General features: G+C 37.4%; 2 protein-coding genes across 2 annotated transcripts; both read right to left on the bottom strand.

Annotated features, from left to right (window-relative positions):
* Positions 1-2,470: 2,470 nt before the first annotated feature.
* On the bottom strand, positions 2,471-8,932 carry LOC140574524 (5-hydroxytryptamine receptor 3A-like). The gene is made up of 9 exons (XM_072694369.1): positions 8,878-8,932; positions 7,922-8,058; positions 7,705-7,749; positions 7,527-7,633; positions 6,725-6,894; positions 6,501-6,622; positions 4,602-4,812; positions 3,745-3,897; positions 2,471-2,727 (listed from the first exon to the last, which is right to left on the bottom strand). Exons 1-9 carry the CDS (start codon positions 8,930-8,932, stop codon positions 2,471-2,473), a joined length of 1,257 nt encoding a protein of 418 aa, XP_072550470.1.
* Positions 8,933-11,000: 2,068 nt separating this feature from the next.
* LOC140574523 (5-hydroxytryptamine receptor 3A-like) lies at positions 11,001-18,561 on the bottom strand. Its single transcript, XM_072694368.1, has 9 exons — positions 18,507-18,561; positions 18,236-18,381; positions 18,106-18,150; positions 16,216-16,322; positions 14,736-14,905; positions 13,378-13,499; positions 12,390-12,600; positions 12,043-12,165; positions 11,001-11,254 (listed from the first exon to the last, which is right to left on the bottom strand). The coding sequence occupies exons 1-9, from the start codon at positions 18,559-18,561 to the stop codon at positions 11,001-11,003; spliced, it is 1,233 nt and encodes a 410-aa protein (XP_072550469.1).
* Positions 18,562-19,394: the final 833 nt, after the last annotated feature.

Here is a 19,394-nt window from a genome sequence, read left to right as displayed (position 1 = left end):
ATTTTAAAAGGCACCACATGTGTGTCTACTTTACTATGTGTCTGAGGCATGACGTAAGAGAAGTGCGCAACTAAAGGCCCTGTCCTCCAGCATAGACATGACTATGTTACGTCTCCAACCACTGTGTTTGACTTACTGGTACATTAGTGTATTATAATACATCACCATACCTAATTATCTCTTCACCTACCTTTGGTCAGCAGGACTAAACAAACCAAATACAGGGCGACTCTTCTGGGAACTATTAACTCTGTGCTTTCGGGCATCTGCCTGTTTAATGGAAGAGAACAATACTACAGTTATGAAGCGAGCTATTACACCTGAATAGGGGCTCAGCTAAGTTTGCTCAGACTGTTGTTTCAGTCGGTTTGGATTTCAGCTAATGATGTGAATGTGTGAGTTTGTTTAACTTATTGAAAAGGTATGTACATTTGTTTAACCCCTGAAATGCCCACGCTGCACCAGCAGTCGTAGACTCCCACGCCTGTAACTTAAGAATCTGCCAGTTTGCACAGAGTTGGTAGCTACTGAATAATAAAGATGTATTACCTAAGATGTAATAATAACTGGACATTTTATGGGGTTAACTAACACTCATTTGGTTTTGCTGGTCAAATATGTCTTGTATTATGTATTAAGCTTTACTTTTGTTGACAAATAATAATATACTGAATATATCTGTAGCTTACTGTAGGTCACCTCTTCTGCAGTAAATGCATCTACTCTTTACTACTGGATCACAAATGCCACTCCAACTTATCGCAAAGATGTTGGATGGACACACAGTTCCACTGCTTTGTAGCCCAATGCTGCAGCAGTTTACACCCCTATTGCTGCATTGAGCATGATGACTGTAGGCTCATACACAGCTGCTCCAGAGTGTCTCATTCTATCGGCAATACTTTTTTTAATGGAGATTATTTATTTTTATTTTTATTTATTATTATTTATTATTATTTTTAGTTTAAGTTGTGTGGACATCTATTCATGTCCCTTGCCATACTGATCGATGTATCGTCTCCTATTAAATCCATTACTACTAAAACAAATGAAATAACCGTACGTATGTAAACTAACATGGCAATCACAGACCTAATTTGATAAGACTTCTAACATTAATCACTGATTGCATGCAATGATTTGCATTAGGTACAATGGTTGCCCACCCACTGTTAAGACATGAGACATAAGAGCTAGTTCTTAAAGAGTCTAAAGAACTTTAAGAGTCCAGTGCAGTCTAATGATAATATGATATGATATGAATATGATAATAACTACACTCACAGACATGCATGTACATACTGTTTGTGGAAGTTATTTTGTATTATGAACTTTTTTTTAATGACAGAGACACATTTCATGTCATTTTGCCTGTGAACGCCACCTTATTGGATTTTAAATGAAGCAATTCAGATGTGATTAAAATGTTCTAGCTTTAATTCAAGAGGTTTAACAAAAATATTACATTAACCATTATGAATTACAGCCAATTTTTACAGTCCCTTCATTTTCTCTCTTTATACTACTACACAAATTTATACACCAAATAAAATAACAACACACATGTATACATTTATTGTTCTTCATCTCTATGTTTTATGCTTACTGTTGACTTCATGCTCATGAATGGCACTGTGTTATTATATTTCTACATTTATGGCAGGTGCACTGACAGCCAATCAGTATCTGGCTGTGCCCTCTATATTGTGCATAATAATAAGTATTTGAAATGACATTATGTAGTCATAATGAAAGGAAAATATTGTGCGCAGAACACAAGAACAGAAATGTTTGTGGGAAAGGCCCAGATAGAAAGATGGTTCTTTTATAAAAGCAATGGTTTTATTTAGAGACATGACAACTTAATAATTTGAATGCATAAATGGGTCTTTTCCTGGTTAAATCATTCTTCAAATTTAAGTGTCCTTAACAGAAAAGGTGGTTCTTGTTTTATTGAAAAGGGTTCCACTACTCTGCTATTCTACTATATAGTCAAATAGTACTATGTTTATTTTCTCTGGCCCCTGAACTTGCTGCTCTGATCTCATTCTAACAACAGACCTGTTAACTACTCAAATCTTACAACAAAAATAATTTGCATACGATACCACATTTGAATAACCATCTTTAATTTTTAGAATGTGATAATATGCCCATGATACACAGAATTACATACATAGTACTTAGTGAAAGACCTGATATGTCTGCTGTCTATTACAAAACCAAAACTGTCTATTTTGTGCAGTCCAGCATTGATATGTGTACCTGGGAAGGTTGATATTTACAGTGTTTCTGGGAGTCATTAATGAAAACTAGATTATGTCTAGGTTTTCATTAACAACTCCCAGAAACCCTGTAAATCTAAGTTGTCCCTGAGATAAATTTACTTCAAACATGCACATGAAACCAGAAAGCAGAAACATGAACTGAACTCTCCCTCATCATTCTTTTTACTGTTCCTCATCTAACCTCAACTCCAGAAATCCAGATTATTAATTTTGCAAAATTCTGTTCTGGTGATGCCAATTAAACATATGGCATAAACAACATCAATCCAGAAGTATGTACAGAAGCAGATTTTGTCAAAACGGTTTGCAAAGTTCTGCTTCTTCTTTGTCTCCTTGTTGGCCTTCTCCATGTTCTCCAAGAAAGTCACAATATTCTCGATTGAGGCCTTCTCTGTAAACACATCAGCAGAGACTGTGGGAACACTCTTCAGGCTTAAACCTATTGAGAGAAAAAGTGGACACGCTTGCTGAAGTGCTTTGAGTGTCATAGGACATTTTCATGGGTATAAGTTGTAGAGCTTGGAATAATTCGTTGACTGTCTGTCACTGGTGTACTGAGGCGAACGTTTGCTGATCATTTCAGAATTCCGATTTGTTTTGAAATGTAGCTTAAAAGCAAGAACTCCCACTTTCGCATAATTGTACCCGTGCTGGAAGAGGGAAGGTCAGCACATGCTCTGCGAGACATGTGAAGCCAGCTAACCACATCTTTTTTTTTTTAACTGCCGCTAAAGCAACATCCTTGGATAGCTAAATGTGCTCATTGGAGAATGCTCACTGCCAATTTTGTTATAATAAGCTAAAATATATTGATGAAGAGGGAGGGCCATCCCACCTTAGAACAAGGCTAATTGTGCTCTCTGGCAATGGATGGCTGCGACACCATTGGGGAAAAAAATAATTTCCTGATGATAAAACCTATACTGTTGCTCATCTGTCTTTTCCAACTACATTGTCTCAAGAATCTATACAAAGAAGAAAATGTGTGTTTACCTGGATTATGTGTAATAGCTAAGACAGCCTATTCTGTCAGTGATCATTTTTTTTAAGGGGCCAATTTCCTTGTAAATTCAAGACAACACGACTCATTATGTCCTTGTAATACATTTTTTGATTACTGATTTCCTAAGTCAATAAGTGAACAAATCCTCAAAAGGAGACAACCTTAAATATAGCATTGTTCTGCTAATAAGGCATTATTTTTTACAGATCAAACAATAAACAGAAAATCCAGCATAATAAATGTTATTTTATAATATTTAAACATGATTGATGCTTGATGCTTTCTTATTTAATTTTTCAAGCAGATACACTGCGCTTGTAACATTAACATGAGTGCTCTCTGTAGATGATGTGTAACATATTCCTCTTAATATATATATGATTCCCCTTAATATATATATGATCAAGACTTGTATAGAAATCATTGTTTACCTTAATCACTTCCACTTCTTACCTTGCATTTTAGCATTTGTGCTTTTGGGTTTGTCTGAAGCACGTTTTGGTAGAGTGCAGGAAAAGGCACTGCCGTCTGTAGCTATTCGTGTGAAGATCATGGACGCCAGCAAGCTCACCACCAGAACAACCAAGCAGAAACAAAAATGATAACCTGCCAAATATAAATGAGAGGTTTTTATACTCCATAAATATTGGCAAGTTAGACGATTAGCCACAATTCAGAGTTTTTAGTATGTCTGCACTATCCATGTAAAAGCCCATATCATAAAAAAAGCTTTAAATATGGGTTTGATACAGTATGTAAACATATTTTAAAACTTGAACAATGTTTACATACTGTATCAAACCCATATTTGAAGCTTTTTTTAATGGTATGGGCATGGATAGTGCAAACAAACTGTATCAAACTTGAATTGTGCCAAATATAAATCATCATAAATATTATAAGTTAGACAATTTGCCACTATTAGAGTTCTAAGTATGTTTGCACTATCCTTACCCATATTTTTTAAAAAGCTTTGAGGTTCCAAACTCAAACTCATTTGGATATTTCCAGGTTTTTAGCCTACAGCCGCTTGGCTCCACCCATTCATATTAAAGTTATGTGGAGCGTTTCAGCCTGGACTTCTTTTACAGAATTTATTAACATACACGAGTCCTAAAGGCACATTAATAAAAACAGGCTAATTAATTTTAAAGAATGATGAGGTGTATGAAAACAGTCATGTAAAAATGAATTATAACTGTTTTTGATAAAAGTATTACAAGTGTGCCTCAGAGGACAAATAAAGCACATAATGTGTATACCGAAACATAGGGCCCTGTAATGTATGTCATGGCTTTGATTTGTCTTACGGATCAGAGGACTGCAGAGGCCAGTGTCAGGCAGGTGGTCAGTGAGGATGAGGAGTGACATGGTGAAGCTGAGCACCAGTGTGATTTTGAAGGAGCTGCGCTTTCCCCCTTCCAGTGGCAGAGCAAAACTCACCAGGTCAGCAAGCATGATGAGCACACTGGGCAGGATTAGTGTCACTATTGTGTTGAAGGGGTTGATGGACATAGTGACCTGACAGGATAGAGGGAAATGACTGAAATGCAGAATCTGGGATGGTAAGAATATTTTAAGCCAGTAGAAGAAAGTAGAAGCCTTGAGAAATAATGGTTTGTAGGATGTGCTGGTATTGTTTATTTTGGTCAACTGAATGTTTATCAACAAGGCATTGCTGCAGGTTTTAGGTTTTTAATGCCTTAATTTGCTAGTCAATATATCACAGATTCCATTGGAAAATAATTTAATGGTAAGTGATAGAAATTTTATTGAACTATATACAGTTTTACACAGTTGAGGAAGCACTTTGGCCAAATTATGCATTTTTTTTTTTGTAACACCTCAAAACACCTATGGCCCGGCAAACTTCTACTACCAAAGAATGGCACCCACCAGTTTGTACAGAAATCCCTGTAGTTACTGAGTATATGCCTTAGGGTGTAATAAGCCTTTCTGCATTAAGGGGTTAAACAGAGAAACAGCAAACACAGCATCTGTAGCTAATCAAATAGTAAGCATAATATTTCACCAAATCCTAATGCACAGTTATTCTGTGTTTCATTAATAAATAAATAAATAAATAAATAAATAATAAATCATCAATGCGGCCTTTGCAGAAGTTGGCATTACCCCAGATTTTTTCGAGAAGGTCTTACACTGATTAGCAAATTTGGCCTTAGGCATGTCACCAACTGTAATTAGGAACTGTCATCTTAATTCAGTTCCCAACCTTGTGCTTACTCTCAAACACAGACTTTTCTGAGCAACTGTCTAAAGATCTGAAAACTAACAAAGTAAGAAAAGTAATAGATTTGGCCTTAGGCATGTCACCAACTGTAATTAGGAACTAATACTCTCAGGGGACTGTTATAAGAAGATATAATGCAGAATGTTATTAAGAAATGGCTGTATAGTGGATCTGAGAGAACATGAAAACACTCAAAACACCCGTAAGACAGCCAAAGTCCAACATCAAATTGTAGCTGGGTCAAGTGGGCTGTGCACTCTACAACCGTGCAGTGTCGCTGGAACAAACATAATCTTTATATAAAAGCCATAAGAAGGAAACCCTAACTGCGACCTCATCATGAAACTCAACATTTGAAGCACGCTACAGTAGCCAGGGGAGTATTGGAAACTAGTTGTGTGGACAGATGAGGTAAAAATAGAACCACAAAGAAAAATCCAACTACAAAAACTGAAACTGAACTTATTTTTTTAGCTGATACATAAAAGTGATGCAAGCTGTTATTTCTGTCAAAGGGGTGCAGCTAAGGTTTGTGGCACAGGTCAATATACTGATTTTAATTAAGATGACTAAATGTGTTATTTTATATTATGTGGTTCCTCTAATGTTTACATTGCTGTTCTAGATTCTAATGGTTCTGCTTGTTTTAATAAAAAGACACAGAATTACCTGTTAATAGAATAAGACACTTTTATTGAATAAAATGACTTAGGTAAACTTAAGTCTAAAAAAACACTTTTCCTAGGTGCTCTGTTGCCATGTAATGCTACAATAACATATCTACCTGTCTTGTAACTGTCTTATGACTCTAGCAGGTTTCATGACATCATAAGTTTGTATCTAAGTTTAGTTTGTCCACAAATTATTAGACAGAAAGGTTGAACTGATCAACTGATGGAGGGATAAATAGTGAAATATATCTGAGACAGTGGCGGTTCTAGACCATTTGAACTCTTACATATAGATAGTTGCGATCCAGCTTGTCTTTGTCTCCACGGAGTTCCACTGATACAGTTTGCCATTCTCCTCGACTTGATCCCACTGTAGATATTGATCCGTACTGGAAACGCAGGCCGCAAGCTGAATTGACATAAATGTAAAACACAAAGGTGGTAATTTTTACATATCTATTTACACACAAGGGTAGCTTTGGAATTGGTTTAAACACAGCATGTCACATACAGCTTTGACTCCATCCGTTAAGGGCCACAGGGCATGCATCATAGACAAAAGGGTAGTTGAAGAGGTTGATTGCGCACACCACCGTAGTGTACATTTGGATGGAATGCTCCACAGTGCCATCCTGTCTCACCAGAATATCAGTGGAGACAGGTTTTACTGTTGTTTTCACTCTAGTGCCACAGGAGAGATCAGAGATTAATAATCCGATCTTCTTATCTAGTAGCCATTAAGTCATTTTTAAGCATAATCAGTCATAAAGAATTACTCATTTGCTCATTCAACCTGTTTTGACACTGAACACAAATTGATGCACATTTTGTTTAAATAAGCTCACCGGACAAATAATTAGTTATATCTATCATTTCGATATAGTACTTGGTTACATGTCCCCTTATCTTACTAACAGCAGGTAAGGATTACTGTATTATTTATTATGAGACTGAGACTGATTATTATAGTTAAAGATAGTGTACACTCATGAATGTGACGATTTGAAGGTACAGGCACATTAAAGGGTACAGTTTTCACCTTCCTGTCGAAAAAAGTTCAACTTTAATTACAAAATTGACATTTTCAAAATGTTCAAAGAATTATTCCACTATTGATACAAAGTCAAATAACTCTTTTTCTATGAACTTTGGTAATGTCCCCCTAAATCCCCCTGTATCTGCATGCGAAATTGGTGCATCAGTGTTTTCTATCACCATATAAAAGGTACAATGCTGCCTTTATTGTTGAATGCACTGTGATAGTTTCTGTGATAGTATCTCTAGGAGGATCTGCCATTACAGGGTTAACTTACGCATTGTCCACAGTCAGATCTGGTGTCCAGATCTTGTCAACTGGTAGCATTAATTCTGTAAATTTGTATTTTGGATCTGACCAGGCAAGGTCCGGGTCTTTCCATTCCTATTAAAAAAGAGCAACAGTTTAATAACCATCCGCTGGTTTTCCTGCATTTCAGATGTCTGAAATCTCACCATTTTAATTTTGATGCGACTGGAGAAACGCAGAGTTTTTGTATCCTATAGCAAAAACAAAAACAATGAGCAAGAAAGAAAGGAAAAAAACAACAACATGCAAATGAAGACAACAAAATGGAAAAATCACACTGTGTTATAAAGCTCATAAGTTAATTTTTTGCATTGCTCAGAAAAAACTGGACATGGCACTGTTTCTTAGAAAGGGTATACTTACCACAGACAGGGTCTCATACTGGATGGATGAGAGGTTCACCATGACAGCGCATGAGGGCGGCTGTGGGGGACTGTACAGCTCCTTTGAAATCAGTTCATTAGCGAGACATCGGCGTGAGACACAAGATGATGTAGCTCCTGCCACAACATGAGACCATATTATGGGACCAGCAAAGGTGGTACAAATACCATAAACAGTAATGTGCGACACATCTATTGTATCTATTTACATATATTGTATATAATATTATAAAATACTGTGCCCGAGTCAAAGACTACCTTACAATTAATTTGGCATAAACAGGCATAAACAAGAGGAACGTTTAGTACAAAATTATTTAGTTAAAGTTTAGTTTAACAAGCTTTAGAAAAAAAAGAAGGGTTTCTGTCCATCTTTCCACTGTGAAAAGACAGCTTAATATTCTGTGTAAGAATTTCTCAGTAAGAATCTCATACTGAGAAAAAGAAATGGGGGAAAAAAAAATATTTTGCAAATTAAACTGGTGAACTTGGTGTTCTCAGAACATTGGACTGATTACCCCAATCCAGATTTCAACATTATATGCTTGTATGGTGAGAGACGGACTCCTAAAAAGAATGAAAGTTGTAATAAAAGGTGGAAACACTAAGTACTGAAACTCTAGATTTTGTATTAGGCTTCTGTGTAATATTTCAGTAAAAATGTCCATTTTTTTTCCTGATGCTAAAAATAATTCATAAATAATGTCTGTTTTACTGGAATTTAAATAAACAATTAGTGGTGACTTTACCATAGTAATATATAAAAATAGTAAATGACTGAAATCAAACCTACAGTCCAGTTCAGATCGACACAAACAGCAGAATGTAAACAAAATCGATGTTTACCTTTTCTTTTTTTTTAACATTTAAAAATGTCATAGCTTTGGATGTTTCCCACACACCACCATCAACTCACAAAGAGTTTAAACTTCTTACCAATTAAACATAGAAGGACACAGAAAATGTTCCGGATTTCCTCTGCAGGCACCATGTTGTCTTTCCTTGCACATAAAAAAATACACATTTGCATCAACTGGCATCAACACAGTTACAAAATATGAAACAGCTGAAGTCTACCTTTAGATTGACTGTAAAGCGGGATCTGACTCTGCTGCTCTTCTTAGCCGTTCTAGGAGACAAATGTCTGCTGTCTCTTAATAAGGCACTGGTATACACTCTGACATTAAATGATTGCATGACATGAGAACAAAACACACAGCTCGTATTTAAAGCGTAGGTCCAAGCAGAAACATGAACCAAATAGCGTAGCTTGGCTTTCTCGTCTATTGAGTCATTCATGTACCCACGCTTTCACTACATGTTTGAACACATGAGTGTAATATAGCCATGACTTGGCAGGATTCAAAAGGATTGGCCAAAGCAATCATTTCTGACAATTCATTGTCGCACAGTGCTCTTGGACTTTTAATTAAGCTACTGAATACAGCACAACACAACAAATACCACAATGTGAAGCTTGTTATGACAGTTAGATGGTATCTAGTCAACGCAAATTAGACATTTCGTTGGTTTGAGTGGCTTGGATTCCGTATGGATCCGGTGATGGATGAGAATCATTTCAGCACAACACTGCCAGCTAATACCACAGCTTTAATTTTTAATCAATAGCTATGTCAGGATCGTTCATTACACACAAAAAAGAACCTTTTACTGTCCAATGAAGAAATTATTGAGAGGTAAACAAGCTTATGTTTACATTTTGCTGTCAAAAGTATATGATTTCATGACCAAGATTTAGCAAGAAGATTAAGGACATTAGCACAGGTCATTACTGTTATTAACCCTTGTATTGTCTTAAGGGTCAGAAATCACCTGTCACTATGTTTAACAGCAGAGAAACCCCCCTAAATGGTCTTTTTGCAGCTCAAAATTGTATGACTTTCCCTACAGTGACCCCAATATTGGAAGTCAAACACCACCTTTGTATGTTTACTTCAATGAAAGCTGTACACCACCATGGACAAGGGGAGAAAAACAAATGTTCAGAGCACACTAGGGTTAAATTGCACATTTATGTATGTATATTTTTACTATTCTTGCTTTACCCTGCTTATGCCCTAACACAGAATACAGAAATATAGATTTCTATTTTATTTTAATAACTAAAATGTCAACGCACCATTTAATGAAAACTCACCATTCAGGAGCGCTGCCCTAAAACCTTTTCTAGCCAAATATGTTTTCTCCAACTCTTCAGTTGTCAGATCAGATATGTGTTGGGGCAGGGAACCCCAGAAAACTGGGTAGAGTTGGAGTGTTGTGCACGTTGACACTTTTTTGACACTTTGACAATACTCCAAAGTATTTTCTTTCAGAAGCTTTGTGGTTCAAAGCTTTGTGGTCTTGCTTTTTTCATGTTTCACCTTCTCGGCATTCTTCAGTTACGTCCACGTTGGCTAAGACAGCGATACCTTGACTTTGGAGTTCATCTCTAATATCTGGAAGTTGTTTTGGGTTCTTTGGTTACCATTCGTATTATCCATCTCTTCAATTTGTCATCAATTCTTTTCTTGTCGCCAAGTCCAGGAAGGTTGGCTACAGTCTTATATACCTTAAACTTCTAAACAATATGTGCAACTGTAATGACAGAAATATTAAGCTGCTTGAAGATGGTCTTACAGCCTTTACTTTTAACATGTTTGTCTACAGTCTTCTTTTGAATCTCCTGAGACAACTCTCTCCTTAGTTGTCTGTGGTCCATGTTCAGCGTGGTACACACCATGATCCAAGACAGCACAGTGACTACTTATGACCCTTTAAATAGGCACACTGACTGATAACTGAAGTGTGCGAACCTGTTAATGCCAAAAATATGAATCTAGTGAATACGTATAGGTTGGTCAAAGACTTATTTATTTATAGGACAGGTTGATTGAAGAAGGTTACATCAAACAAAAACCACATGAGCTCAGTTCAGTGTATGCATTCTGCATTCGTGCAAAAAATCTGACCATGAAATTACTTGAGATCTGTCTGAGGTATGTGGCATATGTGTTTGATAGACAACAGCTCACAAGGAGGACAACTGCAGTCCATTACTACCAGAAGTCCAGATTGTTAAACTTACAGTACGCTGTTCTGGTGAAAGTGATTATACATAAGCTGTAAATAATATCAAGGCCTAAGAATATCCAGAAGCAGATTTTATCCAAATTGTTTGCGAAGATCTGCATTTTCTTGATCTGATTCTCCTGTTTATCCATTTTCTCCAAGAAAATCACAATCTTGTCCAGAGAATCCCCCTCCTTAGTCAAGCCAGATGATTTTGTCACTGCACAGTTCGCACTGAGATCTGTGAAAGAAGAGTATCACCAGATAGATGTGATTTTTATGTGGATTTTTCTTTGTCTGATAGATGAGTGTGTGCACATGTAGCTTATCCACAATAGTTTAGCCAGTAAATAATAATTTCACTATAACCAAAGCCCAACACTTGTATGCTGTTTCATTCAGGGGGAAACAAACAGATGTACAAGGTTTAGCCCAGATGTGTTTTATGTATGTACATTTTTAATATTTGACCAGCAGTGAAGCATCAGAGTGTGGTCAGTAGAGTTCCAAGAGATTTTAATAACTGCAAATAATTTGCTGAATTTAGTTGTTTTTCACTTTATTTCATATCTGTAGAACCTAGGAGAGATCACTGTTCCTGTTCAGATAACAGGTCTAATACTGACCATCTTAACATCCTCAACAAGGTGTTGTTTCTTAACTGGATTAGGTTAAAATTAAAGAGCCAGGGTGAGGGTTAGGATGATAGGATGATAGTTTGGATTAGGTTTTAGGTTGAGGTTAAGGTCAGGATTAAGGCCAAGATGAGGGGTAGGGTTAGGATTAGAGCAAGAACAAGGGGTTAATATTAGGTTTGGGGTTAAGATTAAGATTAGGATTAGGCCCTGGGTTACACTTATGATTACGTTTAGGGTTAGGGTATGTGTTACTGATACTTTATTAATAACCTAAAAGGACCAGTTTTATAGTACTATAAAAAGTATTATATAAAGTGTTTTTCAGTAAATACACTTGTATTTACATACAAGTGTGATATAGCAAATAATTTCTTCTGTGTTTTGAACCTGCCTGGTTCAGACATCTCCTGGAGTCTGAATGGTTGGATGCTGCCATCTGTAGTCAGCTTTGTGAAAAGCATAGAGACTAGCATACTCAGCACCAGACAAACCATGCAGAAGCAGAAATGGTAACCTAGCACAGAGAAAGTAGGAACATTACCCAAAACATGTTAATTTGCTTCCACTATGAAATAACTGCACTTTACTCTCCAGCCAACAAATAAACAGCAGTCAGGATCCAGACTGGTGACCACTCCCCATGAGAATCTTTTAGGCAGTTATTCTAAATAGGCCTTACATAACCTCATCAATTAGGTATCTTTAATATTGCTGTAGTACAATTGAAGTTCTACTCACGTATTAGAGGGCTACAGTGTTCTGCACTTGGAAGACTGTTGGTGAGGATAAGGAGGAACATGGTAAAGCTGAGTACCAGTGTGATTTTGAAGGAGCTGCGTTTTCCCCCTTCCAGTGGCAGAGCAAAACTCACCAGGTCAGCCACCATGATCAGTGCACTGGGTAGGACCAGGGACACCAAGGCATTAAAGGGGTTCATGGACATGGTGACCTATTTCATGGCATGGTAGGTTTTCGTGGGAAGGTGAAAAAAAAAAACAGTTCCTCATTGTCACTTCTTTGATGTTTATATCACAAGTGGATATCAATACAAATATTAGATTTCACCTCCAAAACTTCATTATTTCGACACTGTGCTGCCCAAATCAGAAGCCACACTTCCATAAAAAAGGAAATTATTGAGGTTTGCTTAGTAAGGTTTTTATGTACCACAAACATTTATAATTCATTGTTGCATGATTGTTATGATGAAGTATATAGTTTCTGTCCAATTAATTTTTTTTTCTCCAAAATGGTGATTTCACTGGACAATATTAAAAATGTTTGTAATACTGAATGGAAGTCAATGTAAAATAAGAGTTAATAATATGTTTTTCATTGAACAGCAGCGATATATAATTGACCTCTTGGTCAAAATGCAGTCTAGGCTGAAATACCACTTCAGTGAATGGGCTGAACTGTTGTAGACTGAATAGGTGAATATATGTAAATGTGCTGATTTATGTGACATCACAAAAACAATGAATAGGAAAGTCCATCTTTGCAGCTTAGTTTCCATTAGGGACTGTGTGGACTAGCAATGAGTACGTCTTACATTATCTTTGAAAAAAGATAACGAAACAATTAACACACATACAATAATGACATCTTTAGGGGACTAGAGATTATGTGCTATTGATGCATTAAAATCTCTAACTACAAAAAAAAAATCTCTAAAAACTACACCAACACGCTTCACCAGACTCAGCACTTTATTATTAGAATTTACCTGGAGGTAGTTGCGGTTGATTGCATGGTTGTCTCTATGAAGTTTTACTGATATGGTTTGCCATTCCCCTCGATCACCGCCCACAGTAAATACTGACCCATATATGAGATGCAGGCCACAGGCTAAACCAACACAAATGTGATAATATCAGTACAGAAAGCTTACACAGTTTGTTCATTCAGTACATCATAAGTAAGTCCTTCAATATATGGCATTTTCAATGTAGTTTTTGCGTACTGTAACATACATTTTAAACATTTTAAGACAAGCATGAAATAATCCGTGTTAGATGTAGCAATGAGCAATATTTAATTTATGTCAATAATTTTTTTTTATACTTTAGTGTAAGTTCAGGGATAAATGATTTGTTGAGAATAGAATTACCCCTGTGTCCTGAATCTTTTTGTCAGGACACAAATGTGTGACAGATTTTTCTGTGCCTCTTCCAATATACACTGCATCCCAAACCACACATGAGCACACTATATACTGAATAAAAAGTAGTACACCACCACTGAAAGTGCATTCATTAGTGTAGTAGGTAAAGTGCAGAAGTGTCTGGTTTGGCATACAGAAGCAACATCAGCAGCAGAAGATCCTTGAGGAACTGTTGGCGGTTCTTCAGTTTGAAACTGTGGAGGAACCTCTTAAATTGTTAAAGAACCCTTTTCTTTTTGAAAGTTCTGCAAAGCACCTTAAGAGGTTCCTCTATGGTTTCAAACCTCCTAAAGTTACTCAAGGATCTTATACTTTTAACAGTATAGTTGGGTCGAGGAGATGACAAGTATTTTTAAAAGGAAGTCTGCTACTTATTAGTTCTTAAAAAGAAGGAAGGAAAATAAAAAGGAGCATGATCTAATAGTTGTAATGAACCAAAGTCAAATTGAATTAGGAAAATGTCCTGATCAGTAGGTCTTGGGGACTTTAGGGGACTTCAGAGACCATCCTTAATTTATTTAATATCCAGTCAAAAAGACCATTAGGTACCATGAGATACTTCTGAGGAGATTGTGTAAGATTGCCCTACTTCAGTTTAAATAAGACTAAATGCTATCAAGAAAATGAGACCCCTATTAAGCATGTGGTAGACCACAATGACTAGCCGTCAAACAGGCTCAAACATATAAGAAAAACGTGTTTATAATGGATAGTTGGTGTTCACAGAACCATGGACTGACCACCTCTACACCTTAACATGGCTCAAATTGTGAGAAGCAGAAAAAATGGCTTAGTGTCTAAGACCAAACTGAACTAAGACTCAAGGTGTGACACTGTGGCACAGTCCTGTAGTCTTCTAAACCTAAATCTATTAATGCAGCCTTACTGTATCTCGGACAAACAGATTGGTAACAACTTACAGCTTTGATTCCATCCATTGATGGCCACAGGACATTCACCTTGGACAAAAGGATAGGTGAAGAGATTGATCCCACACACAACCGTGGTGTACATTAGGATGGCATGGCTCACAGTGCCATCACGTTGCACCAGTATATCACTAGAAACAGGCTTCACATCCATGTATACTCTGTAAGCACAAAGAGAAATGTCACAGCTTAAGTGAGAGCTCACAGGGATATGTTCCAGCATCTGTGCAGCTGGATGGTTAATGATGAATGAACAAAGGGTTTAATCATAATTAATCAGCAGGTTAACTGTAGGGCTGTGTTTTGACATGAACCTGGCGATACAATAAGTACCCTATATGGACAAAAAATTGGGAAACCTGCCTTCCTAAATCAAGAGTATTAAAAAGGAGTTTATGCTGCTTTTGTTGAAGTAACTGCCTCTACTGTCCTGGAAAGGCTTTCTTCTAGATTTTGGAGATTTTGCTGTGATGATTTGATTGCATTTAGCAATAAGAGAATCAAATCAGTGAGGTCAGGATGGTGAGTGATCTCCACCCCACCTCAGAAGTGGTTTGAGTGATCAGATTTGTATCTGGTTTAAATGTGCCTTGGGAGCGTTTACACTTGCGTTTATTTGTGGCTTGGCCTTATCCAGATATGATCCTGATACCTAAGACACAAAAAGTGACCAGGTGTGAACGGGGTCATAGAGTATGTCAGCAACACCTCCCTCACAGTCTGGTGTCACAGCTCTGCCACCAAACAGAGCAATCGGAAACTGCAGCACATCATGAGATCTCTGTGTTCACATGTCCACCCTGTTCAACCAGCAGCAGACCCAGAAAGCATGTAGAGAAAATCTGTGCTGATTTATTGCTGCCTGGATATTGTCGGTTTCATCTGCTCCCCTCAGGCCTGAGCTTCAGTCAAATGGGGATTAAAACAACCGCATAAAAGCTTTTTTCCCAATGCCTTCACTCTAATGAACAATTACTGCACATTAGCATTTCTATACTTAACCCTTCATATGCATATTAATTTTGTTGTCACTTACTTCTTATAATCGTATTCTGCTATGTTGCTCCCTGCTATCCAGCTGCTGCACTCAGCACTTAAAGCAACATTATGTATCCTTTTTAAAATCACGTTGATGCTTGACTGACATTTAATAATGAGAAAAGCATCTCTATCCTTGCTACTTTGGGCTCTGTACGCTGATAACTGCACTATGTAACTTTGTAAAATCCTTCAAGTAAGAGCAAGAAATATCAATTCTCCATAATGCTGCTTTAACATCTTTTTACATTCACTTATGCATGTACGCAAGTTTACAGGTATAGATGTGTGTGGGACTGTGTGTGTGAGTAAGAGCATGACAGTGTGTATGTGTGGCAGTACATAAAGCGCTGCTTGATTCTGATGTATTCTTTTTTTTTTTATAAAACATAACTAAATCATATACATAACCACAATAAAAACTTTGACTTACGCATTGTCCACGCCAAGGTCGGGAGTCCAGATTTTATTAAATGGCAGCACGAGTTCGTCAAACATGTACTGTGAGTCTGACCATGCAAGGTCTGGGTCTTTCCACTCCTATTAAAAGATGCAGACAAGGACAGATTATTGTCTGGGCCAGTGGGGCCAGCACCCAGAGGGTGTAGAAGTCCTCCAACCCTTCCAGCACTCACCATCCTCAACAGTACTGTAACGGCTGTGGACTCCTACAAGTTCCTGGGCACAATAATCTCCAAGGACTTGAAATGGGACTGCAACATCAGCACCATCATCAAGAGAGCTCAGCAGAGGTTGTACTTCCTGCGTCAGCTGAGGAAGTTCAACCTGCCCAAGGAGCTGATGGTGCAGTTCTACACCGCCACCATAGAATCTGTCCTCACCGCATCCATCACAGTGTGGGGCAGCTCAGCCACCAAACATGACACCCACAGACTGCAGTGCATCATCAGGTCTGCAGAGAGTGCAGTGATCCGTCACACCTTGGACATCACCTGTTCCAGTATGTTCCCTCAGGTCAGCGTTTCAGCCAGTTGAGGATCAAGACCTCCAGACTACACAGAAGCTTCTTCCCACATGCCATCTCATGAACAGCTGAACATTACATTACAACACTACATTCTGAATACAGTCTACTACATACACACATCCTATCCAGATGTTCTCTCACTCTTCTTCCTCTGTACTGCACTTTTATTTATCTGATAGTCTTTCAGAACACTCTGTACTACCGACTCAACCAGTGACTCCTCTGTTCTCCATATTTATATCTATTTAATCTAGTCTGCACTGTTCTTTACTGCTGCACTTAGCACTTTACTTTAAATATACAACTCTGCACATGTTAAGTTTACAGGTGTGTGTGTCTGTATGTCACTGTGTGTGTGTGTGTGTAGGTTGGGTGTGTTTGTTACTTCTGTCAGTTATCGTGCACTGTGAGCTACTGTAACCAAAAACAAATACCTTGTATGTGTAAGTATACCTAGCCAATAAAGTCTGATTCTGATTCTGATTCTGAGCCTCCATGCAGGTCATGGTCCAGTATTGTGGTTTCCTAATCAGGCATACACAGACAGACGCCTAGGACAAATGGTCACCCTGCAAAAACATTGCTGAGACAATGCTCCTTCTGCTCATGCAGTTACATTACCTCTACTTATCAGTGTCTTTCAATGTGCTCTTAAACATTTCTAACATTTGCTGACCCTTGGTTTAGTTGGTTTGAACCTAAATGACTAAATATTTCATCCCTTTAAACAGCCTATGGACCGTCAGCGGGCTGAAAGTGTTATTATAAACTTATATTATCAAGGAATAGCCACTAGTTTGTTCAGAAGTCCCTGTAGTTACTGAATCATACACCCCTGGGTTAAGGCAGGGGTGTTCAATTCTGTAACTAGATATCTTCCAACTGGAGTTCAAATCTAATATATATATATTTATATATCAGGTGTGTTAGATTAGGGCTGGAGTTAAACACTGATTGGTTGATCATCAGGACCTTTACAGACTAAGCCTGCTTTATGGTCATGTTTTACTAGAGACTGTAGAAAGAAAGTCATTGTGAATCTCATTAGTTTTTAACCATGTGTAATGTTATTTAGGGGGAATAAATGAGGAATTCAAATAATTGGTCTGCATTATCCTCATCAAGAGCCTATCTGATTGGAGAGGCATTTCAGGCCAGAAGAGTCAACTTAAGCCCACAATTCCCCACTGGCTATGGAATGTGATTCAGCCTCAAACATTCACTGTACTAACCTGGAGCAGGTTTCTGGATGTGATGGACCCACAACTGCATTATTAGTAGCATAATTATAAAAACAATCACTTGGAAATTAGATCTGAAAGCTAGAAAACTTACCATGTTGATCCTAATTCGGCTTGAGAACTGCATAACTTTGGTGTCCTGGCAGGATTGTTCAGAGAGAGCAGGAGACAGTTGAGGTGGACATGACAATCATTTCTCAACTTCTAAATATTTTGATACTTACCACAGAGAGAGTCTGGTACTGGATGGATGTGAGATTCACAGTGACAATACACTCTGGTGGCTGTGGAGAACTGAACAGTTTCATTTTAATAAACTCCTCAGCCAGACATCGGCGCGTAGCGCATGGTGCTGTGGATCCCACCAACACTAAGTGACAACAATGGCAGACAATTACAAACCCAAACACAGCTGCATAATAAGTGACTAAAATGTTTAGTTAATAAAGAGCTTCAAATTCAAATTTTAAGGTTTGGGAAAAAAAGCTTACTTACCAATGAACAAATATAGAATTTTGAGAGATTTCAGAATCCTCGCTGTGGCCATCATCACAACTGCAACACTAAAGCTGCCAATCTAAATAAAAAATTCTACAAAACGTTCTACATTCTAAAATACCTCGTTCTCCTACATTGCCCTCTTACCTGCAATACTGCTCATCTTTTATAATAAACATCAGGCGTTTTTTTTAAAAACCCCCAACGTCCTCTCTGAGATCTGGTTGTGTTATGCTAAGTGCAACAAAAGACATACAGTTTGCCTAGAGAGCTTCTAGATCCCAGTGTAAACATGGTGCTCGTGTAAAAGCTTTTAATGTCTCTTAATGTTGTTCATGTTATATTAAAGAGTAAAATAAACAGTGTAAGAGATCATTAGGCCTTATTTTCCATAACCTCTTTCACCTGCATCAGATATGAAAAGGCTGTCCTTGCCTGGACTACAAAGCATGAACAATAATATTTGAGAACAATTCACCGTCATTATTTATTTTCTCCAAATGGGCTCATGATGATTTTAAAAGGGTATACAGCTTGTTGTATGCCGACACTCCCTGGGGCAGCTGTATAAAATTCAAGTGACTTATTCTACTGGTTTCACATGATGGCATCACATGGATTTACAGTAGCAGTTTGTCAAATATGGGTGATGTTATAAGATGCAATAATATTGATGTGGTGAAAAATCAGATCTATTTATTGTACAAAATGATTGCTTTAATGGAAATAATTCTGGGTAAATTGTTGTAATTTTAAAGGAAAGGGTGATTACATTTGACCAGCCATTAGCCTACTTATGCATGTACTTATGCACCCACGTACAGAGTTTTATGTAGAATGTAAACAATGTTTTCACATTTACGAAAACAAAAAATTTGTTAATTC

The sequence above is a fragment of the Salminus brasiliensis genome, chromosome 12 (genome assembly GCF_030463535.1).
Source record: "Salminus brasiliensis chromosome 12, fSalBra1.hap2, whole genome shotgun sequence".
In the NCBI taxonomy this organism is placed as follows: Eukaryota; Metazoa; Chordata; class Actinopteri; order Characiformes; family Bryconidae; genus Salminus; species Salminus brasiliensis.
Note: the sequence above shows the minus strand (reverse complement) of the source record. Positions and strands in the feature narration are given on the sequence as shown.

Excerpts from the sequence above, each read along its gene's own strand:
- LOC140574524 (XM_072694369.1), bottom strand. The coding sequence starts at position 8,932 with ATGGTGCCTGCAGAGGAAATCCGGAACATTTTCTGTGTCCTTCTATGT. Across the intron at positions 3,898-4,601 it reads CCTCTGCAGTCCTCTGATCC|GTTATCATTTTTGTTTCTGC; the intron begins GTAAGACAAATC and ends TATATTTGGCAG. Across the intron at positions 2,728-3,744 it reads CACAAATGCTAAAATGCAAG|GTTTAAGCCTGAAGAGTGTT; the intron begins GTAAGAAGTGGA and ends TTCTCTCAATAG.
- LOC140574523 (XM_072694368.1), bottom strand. The coding sequence starts at position 18,561 with ATGATGGCCACAGCGAGGATTCTGAAATCTCTCAAAATTCTATATTTG. Across the intron at positions 18,382-18,506 it reads AATTCTATATTTGTTCATTG|TGTTGGTGGGATCCACAGCA; the intron begins GTAAGTAAGCTT and ends GTTGTCACTTAG. Across the intron at positions 16,323-18,105 it reads GCCGAATTAGGATCAACATG|GAGTGGAAAGACCCAGACCT; the intron begins GTAAGTTTTCTA and ends ATCTTTTAATAG.